Below are 23,517 nucleotides of genomic sequence, written 5' to 3'. Positions count from 1 at the left end.
TATGGATGTGGTCTTCTGGTGTGTGGCTTTTTAGTATCGTTATGCGATGTTCGACTGCTGCTCACACAATACGCACGGTTCAAAGAACCCGGCTTCTGAGACCACGCCGGGGTCCTTTGATGCATAATGCACCTTATTTCACATGATTGTTTATCTGAGGTTCTCATTATGGAAATAAATAAATATCCTCTATGCTAATCGTGATCACAATTTGCATTTATATTGTGCTTTTCATTCGAGGATCTTAAGTTGTTTTACAATAATGAACTCCCCCTCCGCGAGCAAGATGGGATATGTGTGCGTGCGCGGGTGTGGGCAGAGCCGTATACAGATATTTATTTAATAACTACCAGGCAATAACCGTGGGATTTCGCAGAACTACGCTTTAATAGGATGCGGGAAAGCGAGAGGAGGCTTCTCAACTGTCGGAGAAGCGTTCGTTGAGCTGAGACTCTGGACTAGAGGGTTAATGAGTCACAGCCTTCTGTGGCTGCCAGGAGGTGGGAATGACTCCCCTGGGGGGCTCAGTCCTCACAGATGAACACCTAAGACTGGTCTGGAACTCAGGCATTGAGCTCCCAGGCAAAAAACCCATCTTGGAAATGACCACCAGCTCGTTTGTGCAGAGCAAGATCCAGTTTAGACCATCCAAGAAGCAAAGCCAGTTAATTTCACCCATTTTTACCTCTTTGGTGAGAAATGGGGGCAAGTTAAGGATTTTTTAAGAGCGTACGGGGTGGAGAATCGTCACACTTGAGTTGTAAGGCCGGGTCACTTTTTTTGAATTGTCCCCTGGTACTTCCTTCCTGGGTCTCCGGTGACTCCAGAGGCAGCCTGCCGGCAGTACCTGCCACTTGTACTTACCTCCGGAAAGCCCCAGAGGTCCCGAGGCTGGCGACAGGCTGCTCTGAGGGGGCTTCTGGGCCAGGGGCTGCCTGCCTGGCCTGGATCTCAGCGTGGATTTCCAGGGCTTGGTCCTCGATGTTGGGGAGCAGAGAGGAGCGGCCGTGCAAGAAGGAGACCAGAGAATCCTAAGACCCCCCCTGGGACGGGGAGCGAGATGGTTTTAATTAGAGCTGGGAGACGAGAAGCAAGGCAGCGAGGGATGACATCTTAATGAGGTTTAATGAAGCTGTCTGCTGATGGGGACAGCTGTCACCCAGAGCTGTATTCCAGCCAAACCACTCTGCGACAGAGCAAACTCCGAGAAAGGCGCAGTTTGAAACGGCTGAGAAGGGCAGGGCGGCCAGACCCAGGGTGGGGATTTATCTCCCACATTCGCCTCTTGAGTCTAACCACCACGAGGACAAGGATTCCCTCTAGGAGCCCAGACCCGAGTAGCTGCCAGTATTTCACAGTTCCCCGTTGTGCAAAGTGAAGGTGCGCCTCTGAAAAGACCTTGAGTGTCGTGCTTGAAATGTCTTCGAAGTCAGCCATAAGAACGAGAAATACAAGGAGGGCTTAGCGTTGCGGGGCAGTGGGGGGAGGGCGGTGGGAAATGAAAGGAGTCTGCCATTCCATCCCTTTCTGAGCCTCGATTTCCCCATCTGTCCAGTGGGGACAATGTGACCTCCCTTTAGAATGGTTGTGAGGGGCTGCTGAGGGTGAGCGCAGAAGTATGACATCAGGGGGCGGAGGTTAACTGCAGCTCTTCCCTTTACTGGGCTTCCCAGATGGCACTAGTGGTAAAGAACCCACCTGCCAATGCAGGTGGACGTAAGATCCCTGGGTCAGGAAGACCCCCTGGAGGAGGGCATGGCAACCCACTCCAGTATTCTTGCCTGGAGAATCCCATGGACAGAGGAGCCTGGCGGGCCACAGTCCATGGGGTCGCACAGAGTTGGACACGACTGAAGCGACTTGGCACACACTTCCACCTGGGTGCCTTTGGGCAAGTAGGAAGCTGTTTAAGTTCCAGTTTTCCCACCCGTCAAATGGGAGAACAACCTCCCGGTGGGGTTGGGAGAGTCCAGGGAGAAGTACAGCAAGCTCTCAGGACACAGGAAGTGCTCACTAATAGGGCTTGATGAGCAAGGTCACAGGGTATAACTTGAGCCTTGCATGCAGCAGATGCTCAGGAAATATTCGCTCTTATTTGTTGTTTCCTTTACTTCTGTTATAAAGAGAACAAGGTGGTCTCTGGGGACCCCTGTGTGGGCAGGTGCTCTCCGCCTTCACATGGCCCAACATCTGTGCATTTGCCCCAGAACCTTTGACCATCCCAGCTGAGCGCTCTCTCTCATCCTCTCCTGGGCTGAACGCGCAGACCGCCTGGTTTACCCAAGTGTCCAGTCAGAGCTGATTTGTGACCACGACTCAGTAGTTTCACAGCCTGTCTGCCTACGTCCAGAAGTTCAGAGTCAGGAGCTCCTCTGGGCACCTGTTGGTCAGCTCTTAACCAGTCCCCTGAGTTGCCCAGGGAACTGCAGACCCTTCTGTCAGGCAGCTTTTCTCTGTAGGCTTCTAGAAAGCCCCTCTGGACAAACTGGGGAGGGAGGCCCAGAGTCGGTGCCAGGCCAACCCACCTCTGGCTGGTCCTTTTACTGCTTCTGGGGAGCCCCTCAAAGGACTGGCAGCTCTCTTGTTCTCCCTGGCTGCCCCACTGGGATCGTTTTTAGAGCGGCTCTCCCCAAAAATGCCAACCCAAGAGCTGGATCTTCTTTCCTGTCCAGCTCTGACCCAGGCATGACTTAGCTGTCCCGTGTCCAGGTCACTGAAATGATAGCTTTTCCCATCACCCCCAGTCTATACAGCAAACGGTGCCTGTGCCCAGGGCTCTCCTGGACAGATGGCTACTCATGTCCTCTGTGTGTGCAGAGGGCGTCATGCAAACATGAGCAAAATCCAGTCTGCGGAGCTGACTTTGCGCACAGGGAAAGACAATGGAGAATCCCGGGCAATTGATGCTACATGCCAAGGGGCAGCAAAGACATGGAGTCCAATGTGGGTTCAGATCCAGCCGTGGCCTCTCATTAGCAGTAAAGCTTTGGGCAAACAAGTCCAGCTGTCCAGGCCTCCCTTTCCCACCCGAAAAGCTGTGTAGTTTGCAGGGCTGCCTTAACTGTTAGGGGTACAAAGGGTAAGCGCCTCCATGGAGCCCGGCCCACAGTCACCATGACTACGATGTTGCCGTGGTTGGCGGTGGTAGCACCAGGGTGGGCCCAGTTAGCCCGTGTCATTGGGCAGCTGAGCTGGTAATGGGTGAATACGCTGCTCCTCTGTAGTATTTCCCTAGAGGAAAAGACTCTGATGCCGGGAAAGATTGAGGCCAGGAGGAGAAGGGGGAGACAAACAATGAGATGGTTGGATGGCATCACCAACTCGATGGACATGAGTTTGAGCAAACTCCTGGAGATAGTGAAGGATAGGGAAGCCTGGGGTGCTGCAGTCCATGGGATCACAAAGAGTTGGACATGCCTGAGCAACTGCACAACATCTAGGGTGTTTATATGTGAATGCAAGGACTCTGAGACACACAGCATGAACCTAAAGGATTAAATTGCCAAGGGTAGGATATCAAGCATGAAGGTAATATCAGGAGCCCACTGCTTTTGCGCCACATGGCCACTATCACAGATGAACGGGTTTTGCAGGAGGGAAGCGGACAGGACCTCGTAGGGCACCCACACCAGGTGGGCAGGCAGGACCAACACCCCCAAAGCCTCCTTGTGCTGCTTATAGCCAGTGTCCCTGCCCCAAAGGTACCCACCCTCCTGACTTCTAAAGCCAGACGTTAGTAGTGCTGTGTTTGGACTTCATCCACGTGAAGCAGTGTGTAACTTGTGTGTCTGGCTCCTTTCACCCCACACTGAGTGAGAACCACGCATGGCTTGTAGAGCTGATCTTTCATCCCTGTCGCAGTGGGCAGCTCCTCAGCCGACTGGCGTGGGGGCCAGATGACTCTCTGTTAGGGGATGGGGGCTGTCTTGTGGATCTTGGGATGTTGGCCAGCACCTCTGGCCTTCACCCACTGGACAGAGGGCAGTGCCGACTCCTGGGCTGTGACAACCACAAATGTCTCCAGACATGGGCAAACGTCCTCTGGGAGGGCAAAACTGCCCCCAGTTAAGCACCACTGCTGTGGAGTATTCTATGGAATGAATCTGTCACCGCTTTTTTATCCACCTGGGATGGCCATTTTGGTGGTTGGCTATGACAAATCAAGCTACTGTGAGCATTCTCAGACATCTGCTTGGGTGGACATGGGCACACATCCCCATTGGGTGTCCAGGAGGGAATTGTTGGGTCATTGGTGGATATATGTTTAGCTTTAATAGGTATTGCTGAACAGTTTTCTGTGGTGCTTGTACCAATCTACACTCCTACCAAGCACCTGAATGTTCTGGTTACTTCACATCTTTACCAATAGCACTGAGTTTTTATTTTGCAATCCTCAGAGGTTGAGCACCTTGACTTAGGGGTCCTGGCCACCTTGACATCCTCTTAATAAAGGGCCTATTCAAGTCTTTTCTTGTCTTTATATAGGATCGCCTGCCTTTTTCTCATTGATCTGTAGCAGCTCTTTATATATGATGGATAACAGCTCTTTGTCAGATGTATGTATTGCAAATACCTTCTCTCACTCTGTGGACTCAAACATTCTCAGAGCTAGAGGCAGTCTGTGCTCCCCTGTCGAACCATCTGATGCCCTTGGTTGTCATTACTTGTTCCGTTTGTCCTTGTAGCAAGATAATGAATTTCGTAAGGGCAGGGGGCCGTTTGTTCACCTTGCAACTCCTGGCACAGGGTCTGGTGCAGAGGAAATGCAAAATAAATATTTGTGCAGGGAACGAATGAGTGACTTTCCCATTGGGATGATTTTTGCAGCCCAAGGCTTCAGTGTTTTTGGCCGCTGTTGATTCCTGGGCAACCGTCACGAAAAAGCGTGGAGATGGTGGCACTCACTTTTCCCCCCACCTCCTTCTCCACCGCCCCCTGCCCAGTGGCAGCCATGGAGTCTGTCTGTCGATCCTCTGCCAGCTGGAAGTCGGCCCACCTGCACCTGCGGGAGGGAGGCGGGGCCTCTCCCGGAGAAGTCACGTTTTAATTAACTTCCCTCGCCGGCACTGGAGAGGGCACATCATTTTCATAAACAAATGAGGAGCCAGGGTTTTGTCTGCGGCTCTGAGTGAATCATGTAGAAGGAAATCAAAACAAACCACCCAGCTGAGGCCCCTGCCTGAAACTCAGAACTCCTAGTTCTCAAGGAAGGTCGAGGCCTGGGATCCGAGATGAGAAGGAAGAGGGAGGAAAATGGTGAGGCGGTGGGTAGCAAAGAACTGATCGTGTCTCCAAAGAGGCAGCTCATTCATTCATTCACTCGATCAACCCCTCTCTACCGGTATCTCTTCTCTGCTGATCAGTTTGAAAATCAGGGGTGGAAATAAATACTCTCTATGGGGTGTGTTGAGAATCTCTGCTCAATTTCGCTGTAAGCCCAAGACTGCTCTAAAAATAAAGTCTATTTTTAAAATAATCAACCTTGAAAGAAAGGAAAGAAGGGAGGGAGGGACAGAGAGAGAGGGAAGGAAAGAAGAAAGAAAGAAGGACAGCAGACAGTCTACCAATGGAGACAGACATTAAACTGATCACCACACAATTAATAACCCAATTACACTACTTTGTAACCTTTAATGGCTTTATTGAGCTATAATTCACATACTATACAATTCACCCGTTTAAAGTATACGATCCAATGGCTTTCAGCATATACACAGGATTGGGCAACCAGCGCCACAGTTAATTTCAGGACATTTTCATTACCCCGAAAGAAGTCTCATGCCTCTTAACCGTCACTCCTAAATCATTCTACTCCCTTTTGCCATCTCAGCCGTAGGCAACCACTAATCCACTTTCTGTTTCTATGGATTTGCCTATTCGGGACATTTCATGAAATAAAATCATACAATATGTGGTCCTCTGTGACTGACTTCTTCACCAAGCACCACACTGTCATAGCCTGTCCCCGCTGAAGCAGTTCTACTGTTTCTAGTGTGTAATTCTGTTTCTTGTTTTTGTTTTATGGTTTTTTAATTTTTTGACCATGCTGCATGTTGGACCTTAGTTCCCTGACCAGGAATTGAACCCATGCCCTCTGCACTGGAAGCGCAGAGTCTTTAACCACTGGACCACCCTAAATGTGAGCTCAGGGCCCGATGCGGCCATAGACAAGGAAGTTTGTCTGCACTGAGGGCAACCCAGGAGGGCTTCCCGGTGGAGGCAGCTTTTAATCTCAGGCATTTAGTAAGCATTGGTTACGTGCTACCAGGAAAAAGAAACTGACAGAAGCCATGGTTCTAGATGCATAGGAATTTATAATCCAGGTAGGCTGGCCTGCATGTGCATGCCTAGAAACTGAGGTCACTTAAGTTCTAAGCTTATCCAAATGAACAGAACATATAGGAAGAGTTACTGGAGCCAGAGGAGGGAGAAGCCACTGTGAGCCAGAGGGGTCCAGTAAGTTTGAAGAATAAGAACCAGAAAAGGGAAGGCAGGCAGGAGCAAAAGTGACTGGGATGCCTGCAGACCCTTCAGGGTCGGGAGTGGTCTGATGTGCCCAAGTCTGAGGGTCACGTTGGGGAGTTGGGGGCAAACTTGCAGAGGTGGGTGGGTTGGAAAGTGCAGGACCCAGACTGCTGGGCTAAGGGAGTGGTTTATTCCAAAGGCAGTGATGAGCCGTTGTGGGTGGTCCTGGATCATCCACTTTTGTGCACCCAGGTCTCTGGGAGCGCAAGCTTTGGGGACAGAGACTGATGGGACTGGAGAAAGGGTGAGGACGGAGCCACCGGACAGTCTTTGGTGAGGCTGGAGCAATGAAGTCCTGGGGATTTAACACCTTGCAACTGGGAGCCTGGGGCCCGTGGGGGTGGGAGGAGCAGCTGCACCCACCCAGCTCAAAAAGTCCCCGGCCTCCAGGCCTGATGGCACCAGGAGCCACGCACCCCTGGCTGGTATCTCTTTAGCAGGCGGATCTGAATGTGCGCCAGAGAACACAGCCTGGGTTCCAACCCCAGCTCTGCCGCTTCTTCCCGTGTGGCTTCGTGCCGCCTGTCTGACCTCTCTGTGCCTCAGCTTCCCCATCTGAGAAATGGGGACAGCAATGGGCTGCCTCACAGGGCAGCCGTGAGGACTAAGTAAGAGAAGCGGATGGAGAACCCAGACCTCGGCAGGTGCCCACTGACGAAGAGCAGCAACGTTCTAAGCACCGTAGGACCCCTGCGCCCAGGGAGCTAGCTGCTCGTCTACAGAGAGGCAGCACAAGCATTGTGCTTAAGAGGGATCTTTATACCAGGATTACCTGGTGATTCCATGGCGAAGAATGTGCCTGCCAATGCAGGAGACACGGGTTCGATCCCTGGTCTGGGAACATCCCACATGCTTTGGAGCACCTAAGCCTGTGGATCACAACTCCTGAGACCATGTGCCCTAGAGCCCGTGCTCCCCAACAGAAGTCCCGACAGTGAGAAGCCTGGTCTCTGCAACTAGAGAAAAGCCCATGCAACCGTGAAGACCCAGCATAGTCAAAAATAAATAAATATATATATAATTTTTTTTAAAGAGTTTCACCCCGAGGCCAAACACATCTGCACGTCACACCCGGCCCTGCCCTTTAGGAGCCGAGGATCATGGTCCTGCCGCTCTGGTTCTCAGCTTCCCTACCTGTACAATGGGGAAATCGATGTGGTTGATCACAGAGCAATTTCATCCCCACAAACCCCTTCTGTGGGGTCAAGGAGGAGTTGACCCAAGACGCAGAGTGAGAATGGCTGTCCTGCCGCTGGGAGGGTGACAGTGGGCCTTGTCACCGCAGGCCCCCCCCCACCCCCGCACCCAGGCAGCTCCAGGGACAAGGATTGGAGGGTCCAGCTAGGAGTGAAGGGTTAGGGAGGAAGATGCCCCCTCCCTCGGGGTGGCCCCAGTGGAGTCTCCGTGAACCAGGTCTTTCCATCCATCTCCATGATACATTGTGTGCAGCACTAGGCGGGCGGATCTGGGCTGGACCCAAGACCGGCTGCTCGGTGTGGGACTGTGCCGCCCTCTCCTGCCTCATAAATGCACCTCCTCCTTCAGGGCCTGGGTCCCAACCACCGGCTACCACCAGGGTCCTCCTGACTCTGCTCTCCTCACCCGCCCCTGAGCAGGAGCCCAGCAGGCAGGCTTCCCCAAGGTGTGTCTCAACACCCAACAGCGCTTAGCGCTTGTCTCAGGGGCGTTGGCGGTCCACACCCCAGTCACGCTGAGATCGTCCACAGACCCTGGGGCCACTGATTTCAGTGTAACACCCTGGGTCTGAGATCCCACTCTTGACCTGTGCCTCTGTCCTTCCCCAACAGGCTGAGCTCGGGAAGCCCCGGGAAAGAAGCTGCAGTCTGCCCGGAATTAATTTTAATTACGGACTCTACATCCGGGGACTGGATGGAGGGGTCCCCGAAGGTGAGCAAGCGTCCTTGGTCGCCAAAGGGACTTGAGCCCTCTAACCAGGCCACATGGCAGCTGGCCACGCTCCAGGAAAAGAGTCAGAGGTCTGCCCTGCAGCATGATTCCAAGTCAGCTTAGCTGAAAAGGACAGGACCACACGGGGTCCAGGTCTAATGTGTCAGAGAAATAGCAAGGGTCCCTGACTGTGTGGAGCCTTGTCCCCAGGCAGGAGACTGTGCTCTGCACCTTCTGAGTTGCAAGCATGGGCAGGGTCAGGGCCAGCCCTCTGATGGCTCAAAGGAGGCCTGCGGCTGCTGTTGTTTAGTCACTAAGTAGTCTCTGACCCTTTGTGACCCCATGTACTGCAGCCTGCCAGGCTCCTCTGTCCGTGGGATTTCCCAGGCAAGAATAGTGGAGTGGGTCACCATTTCTTCTCCAGAGGATCTTCTTGACAAAAGAAGACACAGGGGTGGAACCTGCACCTCCTGCATTGGCAGGCAGATTCTTTACTGCTGAGCCACCAGGGAAGCCCCAAAGGAGGTCAAGGATGGGCAAGCCCAGCTCCATGAAGGATGCTCAGGCCCCGACTAGAATCTGGGAATCCTGACCCCTCCCTTTCCGGGGAGCCGAGCAGGGCTGTCCCTCCACCGGTTCTGGGTTAATCAAAGATATTTGTGCCCCAGTTTCCTCCCAGTGAGATGCCACAATTGCTTTACCTCTCTGACTGATTTGGTGGCCCTGGCTCTGTCTCTCCCTGCCCTCAGCCATTGGACACTGGAACGTGTTTAAACAGCAGCCGACTTGCCCCCACGAGCTGACCCGGAATTATATTGCCATGAACAGAGGGGCCGTGAAGGCTGGCCTGGTCACTGCCCGGGAGAATTTGCACTACCGTCAGCTCAACGACATCCGCATCAGTGACCAGGATGACAGGCGCCTTAAGAAGGAACCGCCCTCCCTCCCCCCAAATATGACGTTCGGGATCCGGGCACGGTAAGATGGCTGGTACCCAACGCTCCATCCCCTCACCGGGGCGGTGACAGGGCGCTCACGGTCAGGAACAATGCGGGAGTGGGACTCTGGACTCCAGGGAGGGGTGAGTGATCCAGGCCTGGCCAATCAGCGTATTTCACAAACCACCTTCACGGTGATTGGCTCAGAGGCAGACATGTGACCCACGTCCCAACTCTGGAATGTGTGCCATTCTATAAAATACTGTGGTTGCATGTAATCAAGTCTCAAACAACTTGGATTTTTTTTTAATGGGGAATTTATTGGCTCACATGAGTGAAAGGGAAGAGCTTCAGGCATAGCCGGATCTAGGCAATCAGGCAATGTCATGTTTGCCTCTCCATGACTTGGCTGTGCTTCCCAGTTTTGGCTCCGGTCTCTGATAAGCTTCTTCCTCACTTGGCAAAATGGCCAGGGACAGCTGCATCCTTAGATCCTGTGCTTTTAGTGACCTCGGTGGAAAGGAACCATAAAAGCCTGAGGTTAAGATTCTTTGGCCCGACTTCAGTATCGTGCTTGTCCCTGGCCCAACCGCAGGGGCGAGTAGAAATCGCAAAATACACTGACTGGCCAGGCCGGGGTCACCGTGTCTTGCCTCTGCTCCAATTACTGAGGCCAGGGGATTCTGATGCTCTGATGGGTCAGGCCTGACCCCTGGCCCCTCGTTGGAGGGAGCTTGCTTGGAATCAGTCTCCACAATCTATATGGGCTGACGGTGGAAAAGATGTGGAAAGAGGGCTTCTGACCCAGAAGGATGAGAACAGAACACAACGGCTGGCAAAAACAGCAGTTGTCCAGCACGGCAGAGTTTCCTAACCCATAGTATGTGTTTGTCCTTTTGTGTCTGGCGTGTTTCACTCAGCATAACGTACTTGAGAGTCATCTGTGCTGTAGCATGGATCAGAATTCCTTTCCTTCTTAAGGCTGAATAATAGTCCAAACTATATCACATTTTGTTTATGGATTCAGAACAGTCACCCGGGTTGCTTCCGCCTTTTGGCTATTGTGAATAGCGCTGCTATGAGCATGGGTGTGCGAGTATCTGCTTGAGTCCCTGCTTTCGATTCTTTTGCACATATACCCGCGAGTGGAACTGCTGGAGCACATGGGGCTTCTATGTTTATTTATTTTAGCTGACGTGTGTTTCCCACAGTGTCCGCCACCATACTTTTGTATGCTTTTCCCTCTGCCTTTTCTCACCATCCTACCTGGTAAAATCTACTTGTTCATCAAAGCTCAATGCAGCATCCTCTCTTTAGTAAGCTTTCCTGTCTCCCTGGCCTCAAATAGTACTCACCACTCTCATACTGGAAATGCATTTCTGTTCATCAGCCCTCAAGACCTGGAATGTGGCACTAGAGACACATTGGAAAGTCACTCGTGGGCCAGATTGACTAATTATCTGTACATCATCCTTCTTCCCGCTTTGAAATAACACCCAAGTCAGTCTCTGAAGGCAAGGCAAGGTTCTCCAGTGCAGTGCAGAGTCCCCACTGTGTGGTCACTAGCCTGGCCCATTTTGGTCACCAGTGTCTTGAAGACAGCATGGTGTCCAGGGGGAGCCCCAGCCAGGAGTTGCCTGGGCATTTTATCACACCTTCATTCCCAACCCTTGTCCTTCTAGGACTTCTGTTCCTTCATCTGTAAATAGGATGTTACAGCAGTAACCAGCATTCTGGGATTCTCAGGGTATGTTCTGCCTCTATGTCAATTCCATCCCATCATCATTAAAACCCTGTGCAGCCTAGTGTTTCATAGCAGCACTGTTTAGCTAAGATCTGGAAGCAATCTGGAAGTTGTCCACGGACAAATGAACGGATAGAGAAGATGTGGCGTATATATATGTTAGTGTGAGTTGCTCAGTCCTGTCTGACTCTTTGTGACCCCATGGACTGTAGCCTGTCAGGCTCCTATGCCCATGGAGTTCTCCAGGCAAGAATAGTGGAGTGGGTTGCCATTCCCTTCTCCAGGGGATCTTCCCAACCCATGTATATACATACACACAAGGGAATACTACTCAATAATGAAAAAGAATGAAATAATGCAATTTGCAGCAACGTGGATAGACCTATGGATTATCATAGTAAGTGAATAAGTCAGGCAGAGAAAGATAAATATAGGATATCACTTATATGTGGAATCTAAAATAGGATACAAATGGACTTATTTATAAAACAGAAACAGACTCCCAGACATAGAAAGCACACCTATGGTTACCAAAGGGGGAAGGGGATAGAGGAGGCATAAATTGGGAGTTTGGGATTAGCACATACACATAAAACAGATAAACAACAATGTCTTATTGCATAGCCCAGGGAACTATAGTCGATATCCTGTAATAAACCATAATGGAAAAGATTATGTAAAAGAATATATACATGTTATATATGTACAACTGAACCTCTTTGCCATACACGAGAAACTAGCACAACATTGAAAATCAAAGACTGTGCAGGAAGCAGGCAGGGTTACTCACCCAGCTGAGCCACGGAGAGATGCACTGACCTCCCTAAGACCACACAACTTTTTCCCAGAAAGGCTTGGCCCGGATTCTTAACTGGCGTGCATACATTTAGAAATACGGGGACTGCCACGGCGGTTCGGCGGTTGAGACATTGTGCTTCCACCTTGTGTTTCCACCCCTGGTCAGGGAACTAAGACCTTGCATGCTGCAGGGGTGCAGCTAAAAGTTTTATTTAAAAAAAATGAGATATTAGAACACAGCTCCTTAGCCATCATTTGGTTTGAAGCCCTTCTTTGAAAAAGGAAAACAGTAGTTCAGAGAGGTGAAGAAATGTTCACAAGGTCACACAGCAGGGTGTGACCGACCCAAGTCAGATCTCGGCCGGCCAGCATGCTCCATCCAGTGCTCTTTCTTCGGGTACAGTGCGACCCCCCGAAGTGTCTGGTCCTGGGGCTGTGTGGCTCTACGTACAATGGAAAAGCTTAAGTCAGCCGGGCTCAGAAAGAACATCCATTACCATCGAGCTTTCAATATAAAAATCTTAAATCGCTATAAAACTGAGTGGCTACAATTCCAAGGAAAGGACGTGATGAAGTGCCGGCTATATCTTCTGTGATGGTAAATGGGCTTTGCATATGCAAATTGAATGGATTTTAAAATGGTATTTAATGACAATTTTCGTAGCAGACGTTAACATTAATTGCACAAAAATGAAAATGCTGCATTAGGTTGCTGTTAGCAGCAAATATTGTGGCCATAAAGCTTTATCTTTATCAACAGCGGCCCTTTCTGATGTGACAGGGCAGCTCAGCAAATTGCAAGCAAAAGCGCTTTTATGGAACAAAAATACCCCCCAAAGCAGGCCCAAATCGGCATCAATTTCGCTTTATTTCTTCGTAAATGGAGGTTAAATGGCTGCTGGAAAAGCTTTTACTGCAACGCCCAACCTGCCCCCGAAGCCCCTCAACCTTCCAACATCCGTGCAAGGAACAGTTATAAAATCATTGCCCCCTCTCATAATGGGGCTATTACTTTAAAGTTATGGGACCGAGGCCCATTCTCTAATGATCACCTTTTACAAGCCTCGATTGTATTTATTTCTTTACTTTAAAAGCATGTTAGAAACCAAATCCGATTACACCCGACTACCCGAGGAGTGGTTGGGGTGATTTGATCCAATAAAGAAAGAAGCAAAGAAACAAATGACTACTAATTACTCACGAGTACAAATATGTTAAAAAAAAATAAAGTTCCATTTCAGACTGAACACAGGAGAGGCCTACTCTAAGCTAGGGATGCTGTGTTTGTAGGTTTAACCCCCACGTGAGAGAGCCCCCTGCCTCCCCCAGGATCAAATCCTCTGGCCTTTGATACATTTCACAATGGACAAAATAACCAGACCTGAGTGGCCCTGTGCACCTCCACCCACCCACTCATTCGACCTCTCAACGCCAGATGGAGTCAAAACCTGAATCTGTGACTATTCAATTACTTCCTTTCCAGTTAGCTGATTTGGTTTCCAATCCGTACCAATTTGTTACCGATTGTCCCTAAATCAGAAAGGTACATTTCGATCCTTGAGCCTCCAGCTAGAAGAAAGTGGACACCTAAGCAATTATCTGGCAAAGGATGCCCATGAAGACACGTGATCACAAGTAGGGGTGGAGGCCAAATCAACCTGCGAAGGTGTTCATTTGGCCCAGGCAGTGATTTAAAAAATCAAAATTTCAGGACTTCCCTGGTGATCCAGTGGTTAAGACTCCATGCTGCCAATGCAGGGGGCACAGGTTTGATCCCTGCCGGAAGATCCCACATGCTGCAGGGCTCAGCCAGAAAAGTTTGAATGACTTGCCACATTAAAAAAAAAAAAAATCAGGAGATCTCATATAAAAACAGTTTAGTAGCTGAGATGTGTCCGACTCTTTGCAACCCCATGGACTATATAGCCCACCAGGCTCCTCTGTCCATGGAATTTTCCAAGCAAGAATACTGGAGTGGGTGTCCATTCCCTTCTCCGGGGGATCTTCCCCTCCCAGGGACTGAACCCAGGTCTTCTGCACTGCAGGCAGATTCTTTACCGACTGAGCCACCAAGGAAAAGTCAGACGCCCAGGCATCCTGGGTCTGCACTCCTGCCTACACTCCCCGGAGGCCGGGGCTGAGCAGCAGCGCCCGCTGCAGGCAGAATCCACGGGTGCCCTTCTGTCTATCCTAGCCTGCACCCAGCCTGGCTTCTTTCATTTTCATGATCCACCTGGTCCCAGGAGGCATTGAGTTTGCAGCTGTTGGTGTAGACAGGTCATCTTGACTATTCAGCCACCTGCTTCCTCTTTTTTATCCTCTGATGATCATAGGAGCCACCATGGACAGAAGTTGCTGTGAACTGAACTTAAACGTGGCAGCTGCCTGCACACACAGCTGCTGACGAATCCTACGAGGCAGGAAGCACTTGGTTCATTTTGAGCGTCTGTGCTCAGTCGTGTCCGACTCTTTGCGACCCCATGTGCTGCAGCCCACCAGACTCCTCTGTCCATGGGCTTCTCCAGGCAAGAATACTGGGGTGGGTTGCCATTTCCTCCTCCAGGGGATCTTCCTGATGCAGGGATCGAACCCCAGTCTCTTGTGTCTCCTGCATGGGCAGGCGGATTCTTCACCACTGAGCCACCTGGGAAGCCGGAAAGGGAGGATTCAGGCACTCCCCTAGGCCGCACAATGGCAGAGCCTGGATTTGCACCCTGGCTAGCTGGCGGGCTTTGAAAAGTGAACCCCTAGGAGCAGGCAGCTGGAAAGAAGCCTGGGCATCCTTGCTCTGCTGTTTCACTGTCAAACTCAGAATCCAAGCGAAGGAAGAATTTTTAATTCTCATTACGTGTAAGGTCATAACGCAGATCTCAAAGCACGCTGTGACCCCAGGTCCATTAACAGATAAACAGATACATCTGGAGGCCAGAAATGTAACCATTAAAGAAGGGCTTAATTACTGATGTGTCTTAATAAGTGTTTGCAAATGTTCACATGCCCTCGGTACATCTTAATTGTTACTGCTCCTAATTGGTCCAACATTTTCAATTATGATAAGACAAGGATGGCTTGGGGGTGGGGCAGGGGGAGATCTGGGCAGCAGCTGGCACTCCAGGCAGATTCTGGGTGCCCAGGGCTCTGCCTTCATGGATGCTAGTGGGGGATCCATCATTCAGTCAATGAGCAAACAGCCCCCTGCACGCCAGTATCTGACATGAGCAGGTGGAAGATGGGCAGACCCTTCTTTGAACTAACAACGGCAACTAGTATTATGCCCGACATTGCTGAGCACCTCAGAGGCCTTCTCTCCTTGAATAACTGAACAGCTCAGTGAGTACAAGTCTTACATCCCCATCACACAGAAGAAGAGACAGAGGGTCAGAGAGGAGAAGTCATTTGCCCCCGGCTGCTCTGTAGTGGAATGGAGGTTAGTCTGGCCCCACCACCTGTGATGGTGACCATGGCACTGAGCTGCCTCCCCAACAAACGTAAGGATGGAGGTGGCATGGAGATGCTACCCAGATTTTTCCTGCACAAGAGGTGTGCTGAGACAGAGTGTATATGATGAAGGCCATCTTGTCTGGATTTTCCTTAAAGCTTTAAACATAATCTGTGTGCGTGTGTGTGCGCTCAGTCACTTGGTCATATCTGACTATTTTGTGAGCCTATGGACTGTAGCCCGTCAAGCTCCTCTCTCCATATGATTTTCCAGGCAAGAATACTGGAGTGGGTTGCCATTTCCTACTCTGAGGGATCTTCCTGACCCAAGGATCGAACCTGAGTCTCCTGGGTCTCCTGCGTTGGCAGGAGGATTCTTTACCACTGCGCCACCTGGGAAGCATCATAAGAGCCCAGTGAACTTCCCTTTGGAGGTCTTACTTCCCTTCCCCTTCGCCTTCGCCCACCTCCCAGTAAACGAGCTCTGTGATGGGGCGTCCAGAACTGCCCTACACAGGATGCTCCAGGTCTGCTTTGCCCCCTCCTGTCCCAGCATCCCTGGTGCCAACCCCAGTGCCTTTGCTGAAAAGCCCTCAGTAAATATTGGCTGAATGAATGTACGAGTATGGCCACACTGAAGTCTGACTATGAAGCCAGTAACAACTTGGGTAGAACTCTTACCTCACCCACCAATTAGTCTAGCCTAGACTCCCTCCAACCCAGGTGCTGAAAGTGTTCAGACCACGGGAAAACAAGAAACACAAGAAGGATGGGGAACGTTGCCAGCCCACCCTCCTAGCCGCGGTCGCTGCTCACCCAGCTATCAGATGCATCATCAGCCTGACACTGACAAATGTGAAGGATGGAGGAAGTTTTACAGGCTGTTAAAAAAATGTTTGCTGCCTGACAGGTTTTTTTGAATCTCTCTGCCAAGCTGATTTATTTTACAAATTTACAAGGGGCCCATCAATCACCCTGGGTTATTTTGTTTCTCCCAGAGCTGATGGCCGAAATCCAAGCCACCCACCCAAACTCCTATAAAATAATAATAAGCCCCTTCCCAAGCACCTGTCCTAGGGATCTGAGACAGGTTTTGAACTGGAAGGCCAGTTCTGGGTGCAATCACTGGCCAAAACTCAGCAGAGTGAAACCAGGCTGACCACAAGGGGGAGCATGTGGACCTCACAAGGACCCTGGTGCCGGGGAGCTGGGCTGAAAGGGTCATCCTGCCAGGCAACCAGCCCCCCACCAATATGCTCCCCAATGCTGACTGCAACTGTGGTTAAATAGTCTTCTGCTTCTTCATCGGCTGCTCAGGTCCTGGAGGGCATGGACCTTGTCAGTTTTGTCCACCACTCTATCGTCGGAGCCTGGAACATAGTAGGCACTCGGTAAATATTTGCTGGAGAAATGCGGTCCAGGGCGTTTTAAGGCTTTGAGACATTATTCACAGTGAGGAGGAAGTTGATTTGAGATGCAGAGATGAGATGGTAAAACCAGAGATTCCTTTATCATTTAGCCAACAGTGGTCCCCCAAATTTTGGCACCAGGGACAGGTTTTGTGGAAGATCATTTTTCCAGGGACTGGGGTGTAGGGGATGGTTTCAGGATGATTCAGACAAATTACATTTATTGTGTACTTTATTTCTATTATTATTTTATCAGATCATCAAGCATTAGATCCCAGAGTTTGGAAACCCCTGATTTAGCAGACTCTGCTGTCTTCCCCTATGGTGGATGTTATGAATCCACATTGCAATGATGCATCCTCAAAGACCAAATGTGTTTCTTGGCCACATTAATAGAGGTAGCAGGTCCAGAATGAGGGAGGTGACCTTCCTATTCTCTTCTGCCACTCAGGTCACTCTTCTGGCATCATTTTAAAATATGAGCCGTCACAGATTCAGGGGAAGGCCCATAACCAGCGGAGCGTCCAGACAGGAGACATCAGCCTGGGACAAGGGCAAGGAGGTCACTGTGTCAGAGAACACGGCAGGAAATGGTCTTCCCCAGCTGCATGAGGAAAGACTTAGACGGTTCTCAATAGCCTGAGGCCCTGCTATGAGGACAGTGGAGGGCCTTTGCTCTCAGGGGTTTCAGAAAATAAAGCGAGGACCAGCATATGTATGTGTGTCCGGGGGGCAGTCCCAGTGGCTAACATTTGCAGAGCCCTCGCTAAGCAGCCGATGGATATAATGTTGAGTGCTTTACATGCATCATCTCATTAAATCCTCACAATTCTGCCAAGTTTGGACCGTTGTCCCCATTTTACAGATGTGGAAACTGAGGCCAAGAGACTCACTTGTCCAAGGCCACACGGCCGGTCAGTGGCTGTGGCAGGATTTGCGCCACGTTTTCCTTCCGAGCCGCAGTCCATGTCTGCAGCAGGCTGAATTCTTCCAGGAGGCAGAGGCAGCCCTCCGGGCATGGAGGGGAGTCCTCACAGCAGGATGGTGTCTCTGAACAACAGCCAAGGCCGAGGACCACTTGCTTTCCGCAGAATAGCTTAGTTCATCCTCACTGAAACCCGGCACCTCCATTCACCTACGAGGAACTAAGGCGTGGAGGGGGAGGTTGTGTCCCTCCGCAGGTGGTGAGTGTTCACTCCAGGACCTATACACTCAGCGGCCGGAAAAGATTCTCACAGTAGGTGGAAGTGTTGGCTGGCTCATCACAGCCCGCCTTGGGCCAGGGACACCCCACACTGGACCCGACAGGGGTGCCTCCTGCTCAGAACCAGCCTGCTTCCCTGGGCCTGACCTGGAGGGAGTTCTGCTACAGAGGGGCCCAGGCGGGCAGCGATAGCCCGGGACCTTGTGATCTGAGGATTGCACTCTGTCCCTCCTCCTCTCCTGGAAGCCCAGCCTCTCGGGGGAACCCCTGCCCGACTCCTCCTGCTCCATCGCCTCCCATCTCCCCAAACTCCCGCTCACTTGCTCCTTCCTCCAAGGCAGCTTTGTTGCCAGGGCCCGAAGGAGACATTTTTCATGCTTTGCCTTTTTTCCCCTCTCGTCTCTCCTGCGGCCCAAAGATTTATTCCTGGCCCGAGGCTCCCAGCATCCAGAGCAGAGAGGGCTCCGGGAGGCACTGATGGGCCCATAATGGACAGGACCGCCATCCCCCAGGGGCCTGTCCCGCCCAAACCCCATCCATCAGGAGTGGCTCAATGCCGGGGTCAGCGCTAACGAGGCCGGGCTGCTCCCCCTCGGGGCCTCCCCAGTCGCAACTCACAGGCTTCGGCTCCTGCTTTGATTTTTCCAGAGCCGGGCCTCACCCTCCCAGGTCGGTGGGCGAAGCGTGGGAAGTGGGCTCGGTGCCCGGCCTGGCGGAGGGTCCCTCGTCCTCACCTCTGCACGCCTCCAGCCTTGACGTTATTAGAGGGGTGGCTGGGGGGCAGCTGCTCTGCCCCTCCCATGGCACGGTGTTCCCTCGACACAGGTGTGGAGAAGCTGGTACTGTGGGGGAGCCTGCCAGCACCGCCTGGGGCCACAGCAGGAACCAGGCCTCAAGACCTGCACATCATTTCTGTCCTTGCTGGAACCGGAAGCCCAAGAATTCGTCAAATGCTAAGGACCAGTTCAGGGCTCAGCTCAGGCCCCTTTGCAGGCCACATGGAGGTGGCCAGCCATTCATGCCGAAACTCTTGGCGCCCTGCACCAATTCTGATGAATAGTAATGCCAGCTTCTGGTTCTGCAGCTCCTATGAGGCCAGGTGCCTTCTCTTATGTGACCCTCAGAGCAGCCCTTTAAGTAATGACTTTTTTTTTTTCCTGCCCGCACTGCAAAGCTTGAAGGATCTTAGGTCCCTAACCAGGGATCGACCCCGGACCTTGACAAGTGAGAGCGCTGAGTCCTAACCACTGGACCGCCAGAGAATTCCCAAATAGTGACTCTCTTATCCCCACATTACAGATAAGACTCTCTTATCCCCGAGGCCCAGACACACTTGTCCAGGATTGCGTGGTCAGAAAGTGGTCACACTGGGGTTTGACCTCAAAGGCCACGTTGTTGCCTGCATCCTACGCTGCGTGTTCATTTAGTGCCCACCCATGCGGGGCGTCACACTGGGTGTTTGGAATACAGAGAGGAAGGAAGGAAGACGCAAAATAAAGCAGGCAATGAATGGGCAAGATGGCAGTGCAGCCAGTACATATTGCTTCTGGGTGGGCAGAGGAGAGGGGAGCAGAGGAAGACAGGGGGCCCAGGGGCACTTTGGGTCGTACCTGACTTTGCTCACTGCTACCTCCAGCGCCTGGGATGTAGCAGGTGCTTGATAAATGCCTGCTGACTGACTGCACAAGAAAGAATAGATAGGCACCTCCCTCGTGGTCCAGTGGCTAAGATTCCTAGCTCCCAATGCAGAGGGCCCGGGTTCTATCCCTGGTCAGGGAACTAGATCCCACATGCCGCAACTGAAGATCCCGCATACCTGCAACTGGACCTGATGCAGCCAAATAAATAAATGAGGCAAAATGCCAATATTTCTTTAAAAAAAAAATTTATTTGACTACACAGGAGTCTTAGTTGTGGCATAGAGGATCTTTAATTGAACCATGTGGGATCTAGTTACCTGACAAGGGACTGAACCCGGGCCCCCTGCATTGGGAGCACAGAGTCTTAGCCACTGGACCACCAGGGAAATCCCCAAATGCCGATATTTAAAAAAGAGTAGACAGCTTGACGGCATGATGGTGATCCATCCCTGATTTAGAGAACAGCAGATATTCTCAGGCTGGAGAGCTCAGGAGACAACCAACCCTTTCTTGGGCATCACTTGCCGGGCCCCGAGCTTCAGCTGTTATTTCTGGGTTTCTGTAACAATGACCACAAACTCACTGGCTTGAAACATGTGAAATGTATTCTTTTTTAATGTGGAGCCCAGAAGTCCAAAGTCGGGGTGTCGCAGGGTTGCGCTCCCTCCGAAGGCTCTAGGGCAGACCCTTCTTCATTTCTTCCAGCTCCTGGTGGTGCCAGTGTCCTCGCTTCTGGCTGCTTCTCACCAATCTCTGCTCACGTGGCCGCCTTTTGTGCATCTGTATCTCCTTCTCTTTTGTCTCAAATAGAAACACTTGTCAGGCGATACAGGCCTCACCCAAGGCAAGCATGGTAGTCTGATCTCAAGGTCCTTAATGAATGACCTCTTCAAAGACTCCTTTTCCAAATAAGGTCACGTTCCTGGGTGCTGGGGCTTAGAATTAGGACATATATTTTGGGGGGTCCACCCACCACTCAACCCACTATAATCACCAAAGCATCTTAACACAAAGTCAGAAAGGTCTGCATTTTAGATACTGGCTTTTGAGAAAAACTGGTGGCTCAGATGGTTAAAGAATCCTCCTGCGATGCAGGAGACGCAAGTTCCATCTCTGGGTCTGGAGCATTCCCTGTAGAAATAGGGACTGGTAGCCCGCTCCAGTATTGTTACCTGGAGAATCCCGAGGACACAGGAGCTTGGCGGGCCACAGTCCATGGGGGTCACAAAGAGTTGGATATGCCTGAGTGACTAACACTTTTACTTTGAGAAAACCACCTTCAATGTTATTATTTTATAATGGCTTCCCCTGGCATCTTGCTACAGATTATGTTTCAATTAAAACTATAGAAGTGCTTTGAAATCAGTCAAGAGTTGGAATCAGCCAAAATGTGACGGGTGTAAATGCTTTCCTAACAATCAGACATCTATTTCTGCCAACTTTTTATTTTGTGTTTTTGAGGAAGTCCTCCAGAAAAAGAAATAGAGAAATTCAGAAGCTACATAACTCACTGCCATGACTCCACACTCAAAGTTAACAAATGCCCAACTTGGTCATTTTTGCTTCTGATCTTTATTATTATTATTATTGGCTGCACTGGCTCTTCATTGCAGCACGCGGGCTCTTCGTCCTGGTGTGCAGACTTCTCTAGTTGTGGCACACAGACTTCAGAGCACACCGGCTCTGTATTTTCGTTGCACTGGCTTAGTTGCCCCAAGGCGTGTGGGATCTTAGTTCCTCAAACAGGGATTGAACCCGAGTCCCTTTAATTGAAAAGCAGATTCTAAACCACTGATCCAACAGGGAAGTCCCTGAACCTTTACTATTATTACCATTATTAAAGAAATAAAATAAAGCAAACATAAGTGGAAGCCTGTCCTCAACTCTCCTAATCCCACACTCTTTCCTCTGTCCCCTGAGGACTATCCTGAGGCTGGAACAGGCTTTCCTCCCCGGTGTTCACATATTTGCTATACCCTTAAATGCTCATGAATAATGCATATTATTTAGTATGGTTTCAAGGTGGTGCTGGTAGTAAAGAACCCACCTGCCAGTGCAGGAGATGTAAGAGACGCAGGTTCCATTCCTGGGTCAGGAAGATCCTCTGCAGAAGGAAATGGCAACTCACTCCATTACCCTTGCCTGGAGAATCCCATGGACAGAAGAGCCTGGCGGGTTGTAGTCCACAGGCTCACAAAGAGAGTCGGACATGACTGAAGTGACTCAGCACGTAGGCACACAAACCATTAAAATCTCGTTGCATGGCGACTTGCTTTTTCACTCTGCATGTTTGCGTAAGTCCCCAGGTCCCTGTCCAAATCACCCACGGTGGGCTCATCCCTTTCCCACCACTTGACTTCTCACTTCTCCCATGATGATGAGGAAATGCGGAATTCTTTGAGGTCATGGTCCACAAGCAGAGTTTCCACACCGAAGCGGGACACCCTCAGCTTACACAGACACCCCAGTGGATCTGAAACCGATTGGTGTCATTTCAGGGGCTCCAAAGAGCTCCGGTACCCTAGTCCTTAATGTCTCAGTGCAGAGAATTCAGCGAAAGCAAAGTGGCAGATAAGAAGTGATTCATTAGGACAGGATGCCTGTGAGGCTTCCAAGAGAGTGGGCGAGAAATGCCCATGCCCTGAGAACTTAACTAAGTGGGCTGCAGTTTTCTAGTCAAAGGAAAAGTGGGGAGGGGGGGAAGACCTTCTTTGTCTTTCTTGAGTACATGTACATTTCCGTCATCAGCTCCTCCTCCCGGTGGGGCAGGGAAGTTTACTCGCCGCTCCCTAGACGGTCAGGCCAGGACTGTCACGGCACTTTGGAAAAAATATTTTCAGGTCTCGGTACATACAGTGAGAGTCTTTCATTTTGAAGAGTCACGTCCCCATAAAGGACTGTTTTCTATGTGCGCAGAGCCTGTTTTTTTGGGGGGAAGGGGGCACTATCCTGATGACACCGTTGGGCAGGTTGTAGGCCTTTTTTTCCTACTATTGTTTTATTGTTTGGGAGGCATGCTGCAAAGAACATGTCTTAGGAGCCAAAGACCGTGTTTGAGGGGTTACTAACTCACCGAGCTCGCTGGGCAGGGTGCAGGTCTCACACCAGCACTCATTGTTTAGAAGCAGGTCTGGTGCCTCTGTGGCATGGTTTTGTTGCTAAGCAAGCCTGCCTGGCTTTGTGGTTAAGCAACCCTGCTTTCTCGAGGGATCATTAACTTACAGGGGTCTCCTACATTTTTCTATTTACAATTCCCTTGTGGGATTAGCTATTTAATCATCTATTTTGTCCCTATCAGGCCTGATCTTCCTGCCCGTGCTCTTGCTACCAGCTTCATACTCCCTGGCGGGGATCCCGTCTGGTGCTCACCTGTTTCCCCACATGCCAAGATCCCCCTGCACACAGAATCCCCAGGAGTCTAGCGTGGCGGTCCCCAGCCTTTTCTGGCACCAGGGATCTCTTTTGTGGAGGAAAGTTTTTCCAGGGACTGATTGTGGGGTCAGGGGATGTTTTCGGGATGATTCAGGTGTATTACCTTGATTGCACACCTTTATTCCTATTATTATTCCATCGACTCCACCGCAGATCATCAGGCACCAGATCCTGGAGTTTGGGGACCCCTGGTCTAGAGGCTACTTCCTCCATTCAGCTGTGTTGAGCCTTTTCTCTCCAGAGGGGCTCAAGTCACAGCCGGCTGGGTCAGGAGTGGGGTGTGCGGTGTCGGGGGCGGGGTGTGGGGAGAGCCCCCGAGTTTCCAGCTCAGGCGCTCAAGGCTGGGAGAAGCTTCCTGGAAGCCCGATCCAGCTTCTCTGCCAATCCTGTCACTCTCTGCTGAGCACCGGTGCAGGGACTGCTAATTGAATTCACCCTTGTGAAAAATGTTAACAAATTGCAAATGACCTCTTAGACAAAT

General features: G+C 51.0%; 1 protein-coding gene across 2 annotated transcripts in view; it reads left to right on the top strand.

Annotated features, from left to right (window-relative positions):
- CFAP77 (cilia and flagella associated protein 77) overlaps positions 1-23,517 on the top strand; it is a 152,051-nt gene that overhangs the window by 83,268 nt on the left and 45,266 nt on the right. For both annotated transcript variants that reach the window (XM_070380102.1, XM_070380103.1), the window contains exons 2-3: positions 8,334-8,433; positions 9,183-9,411. In XM_070380102.1, the coding sequence (XP_070236203.1) occupies positions 8,334-8,433; positions 9,183-9,411 (329 nt within the window). The remainder of the gene's footprint in view (positions 1-8,333; positions 8,434-9,182; positions 9,412-23,517) is intronic.

The sequence above is a fragment of the Bos mutus genome, chromosome 11 (genome assembly GCF_027580195.1).
Source record: "Bos mutus isolate GX-2022 chromosome 11, NWIPB_WYAK_1.1, whole genome shotgun sequence".
Classification (NCBI taxonomy): Eukaryota; Metazoa; Chordata; class Mammalia; order Artiodactyla; family Bovidae; genus Bos; species Bos mutus.
The sequence above is the reverse complement of the archived record's forward strand: the minus strand, read 5'-3'. Positions and strand labels throughout refer to the sequence as shown.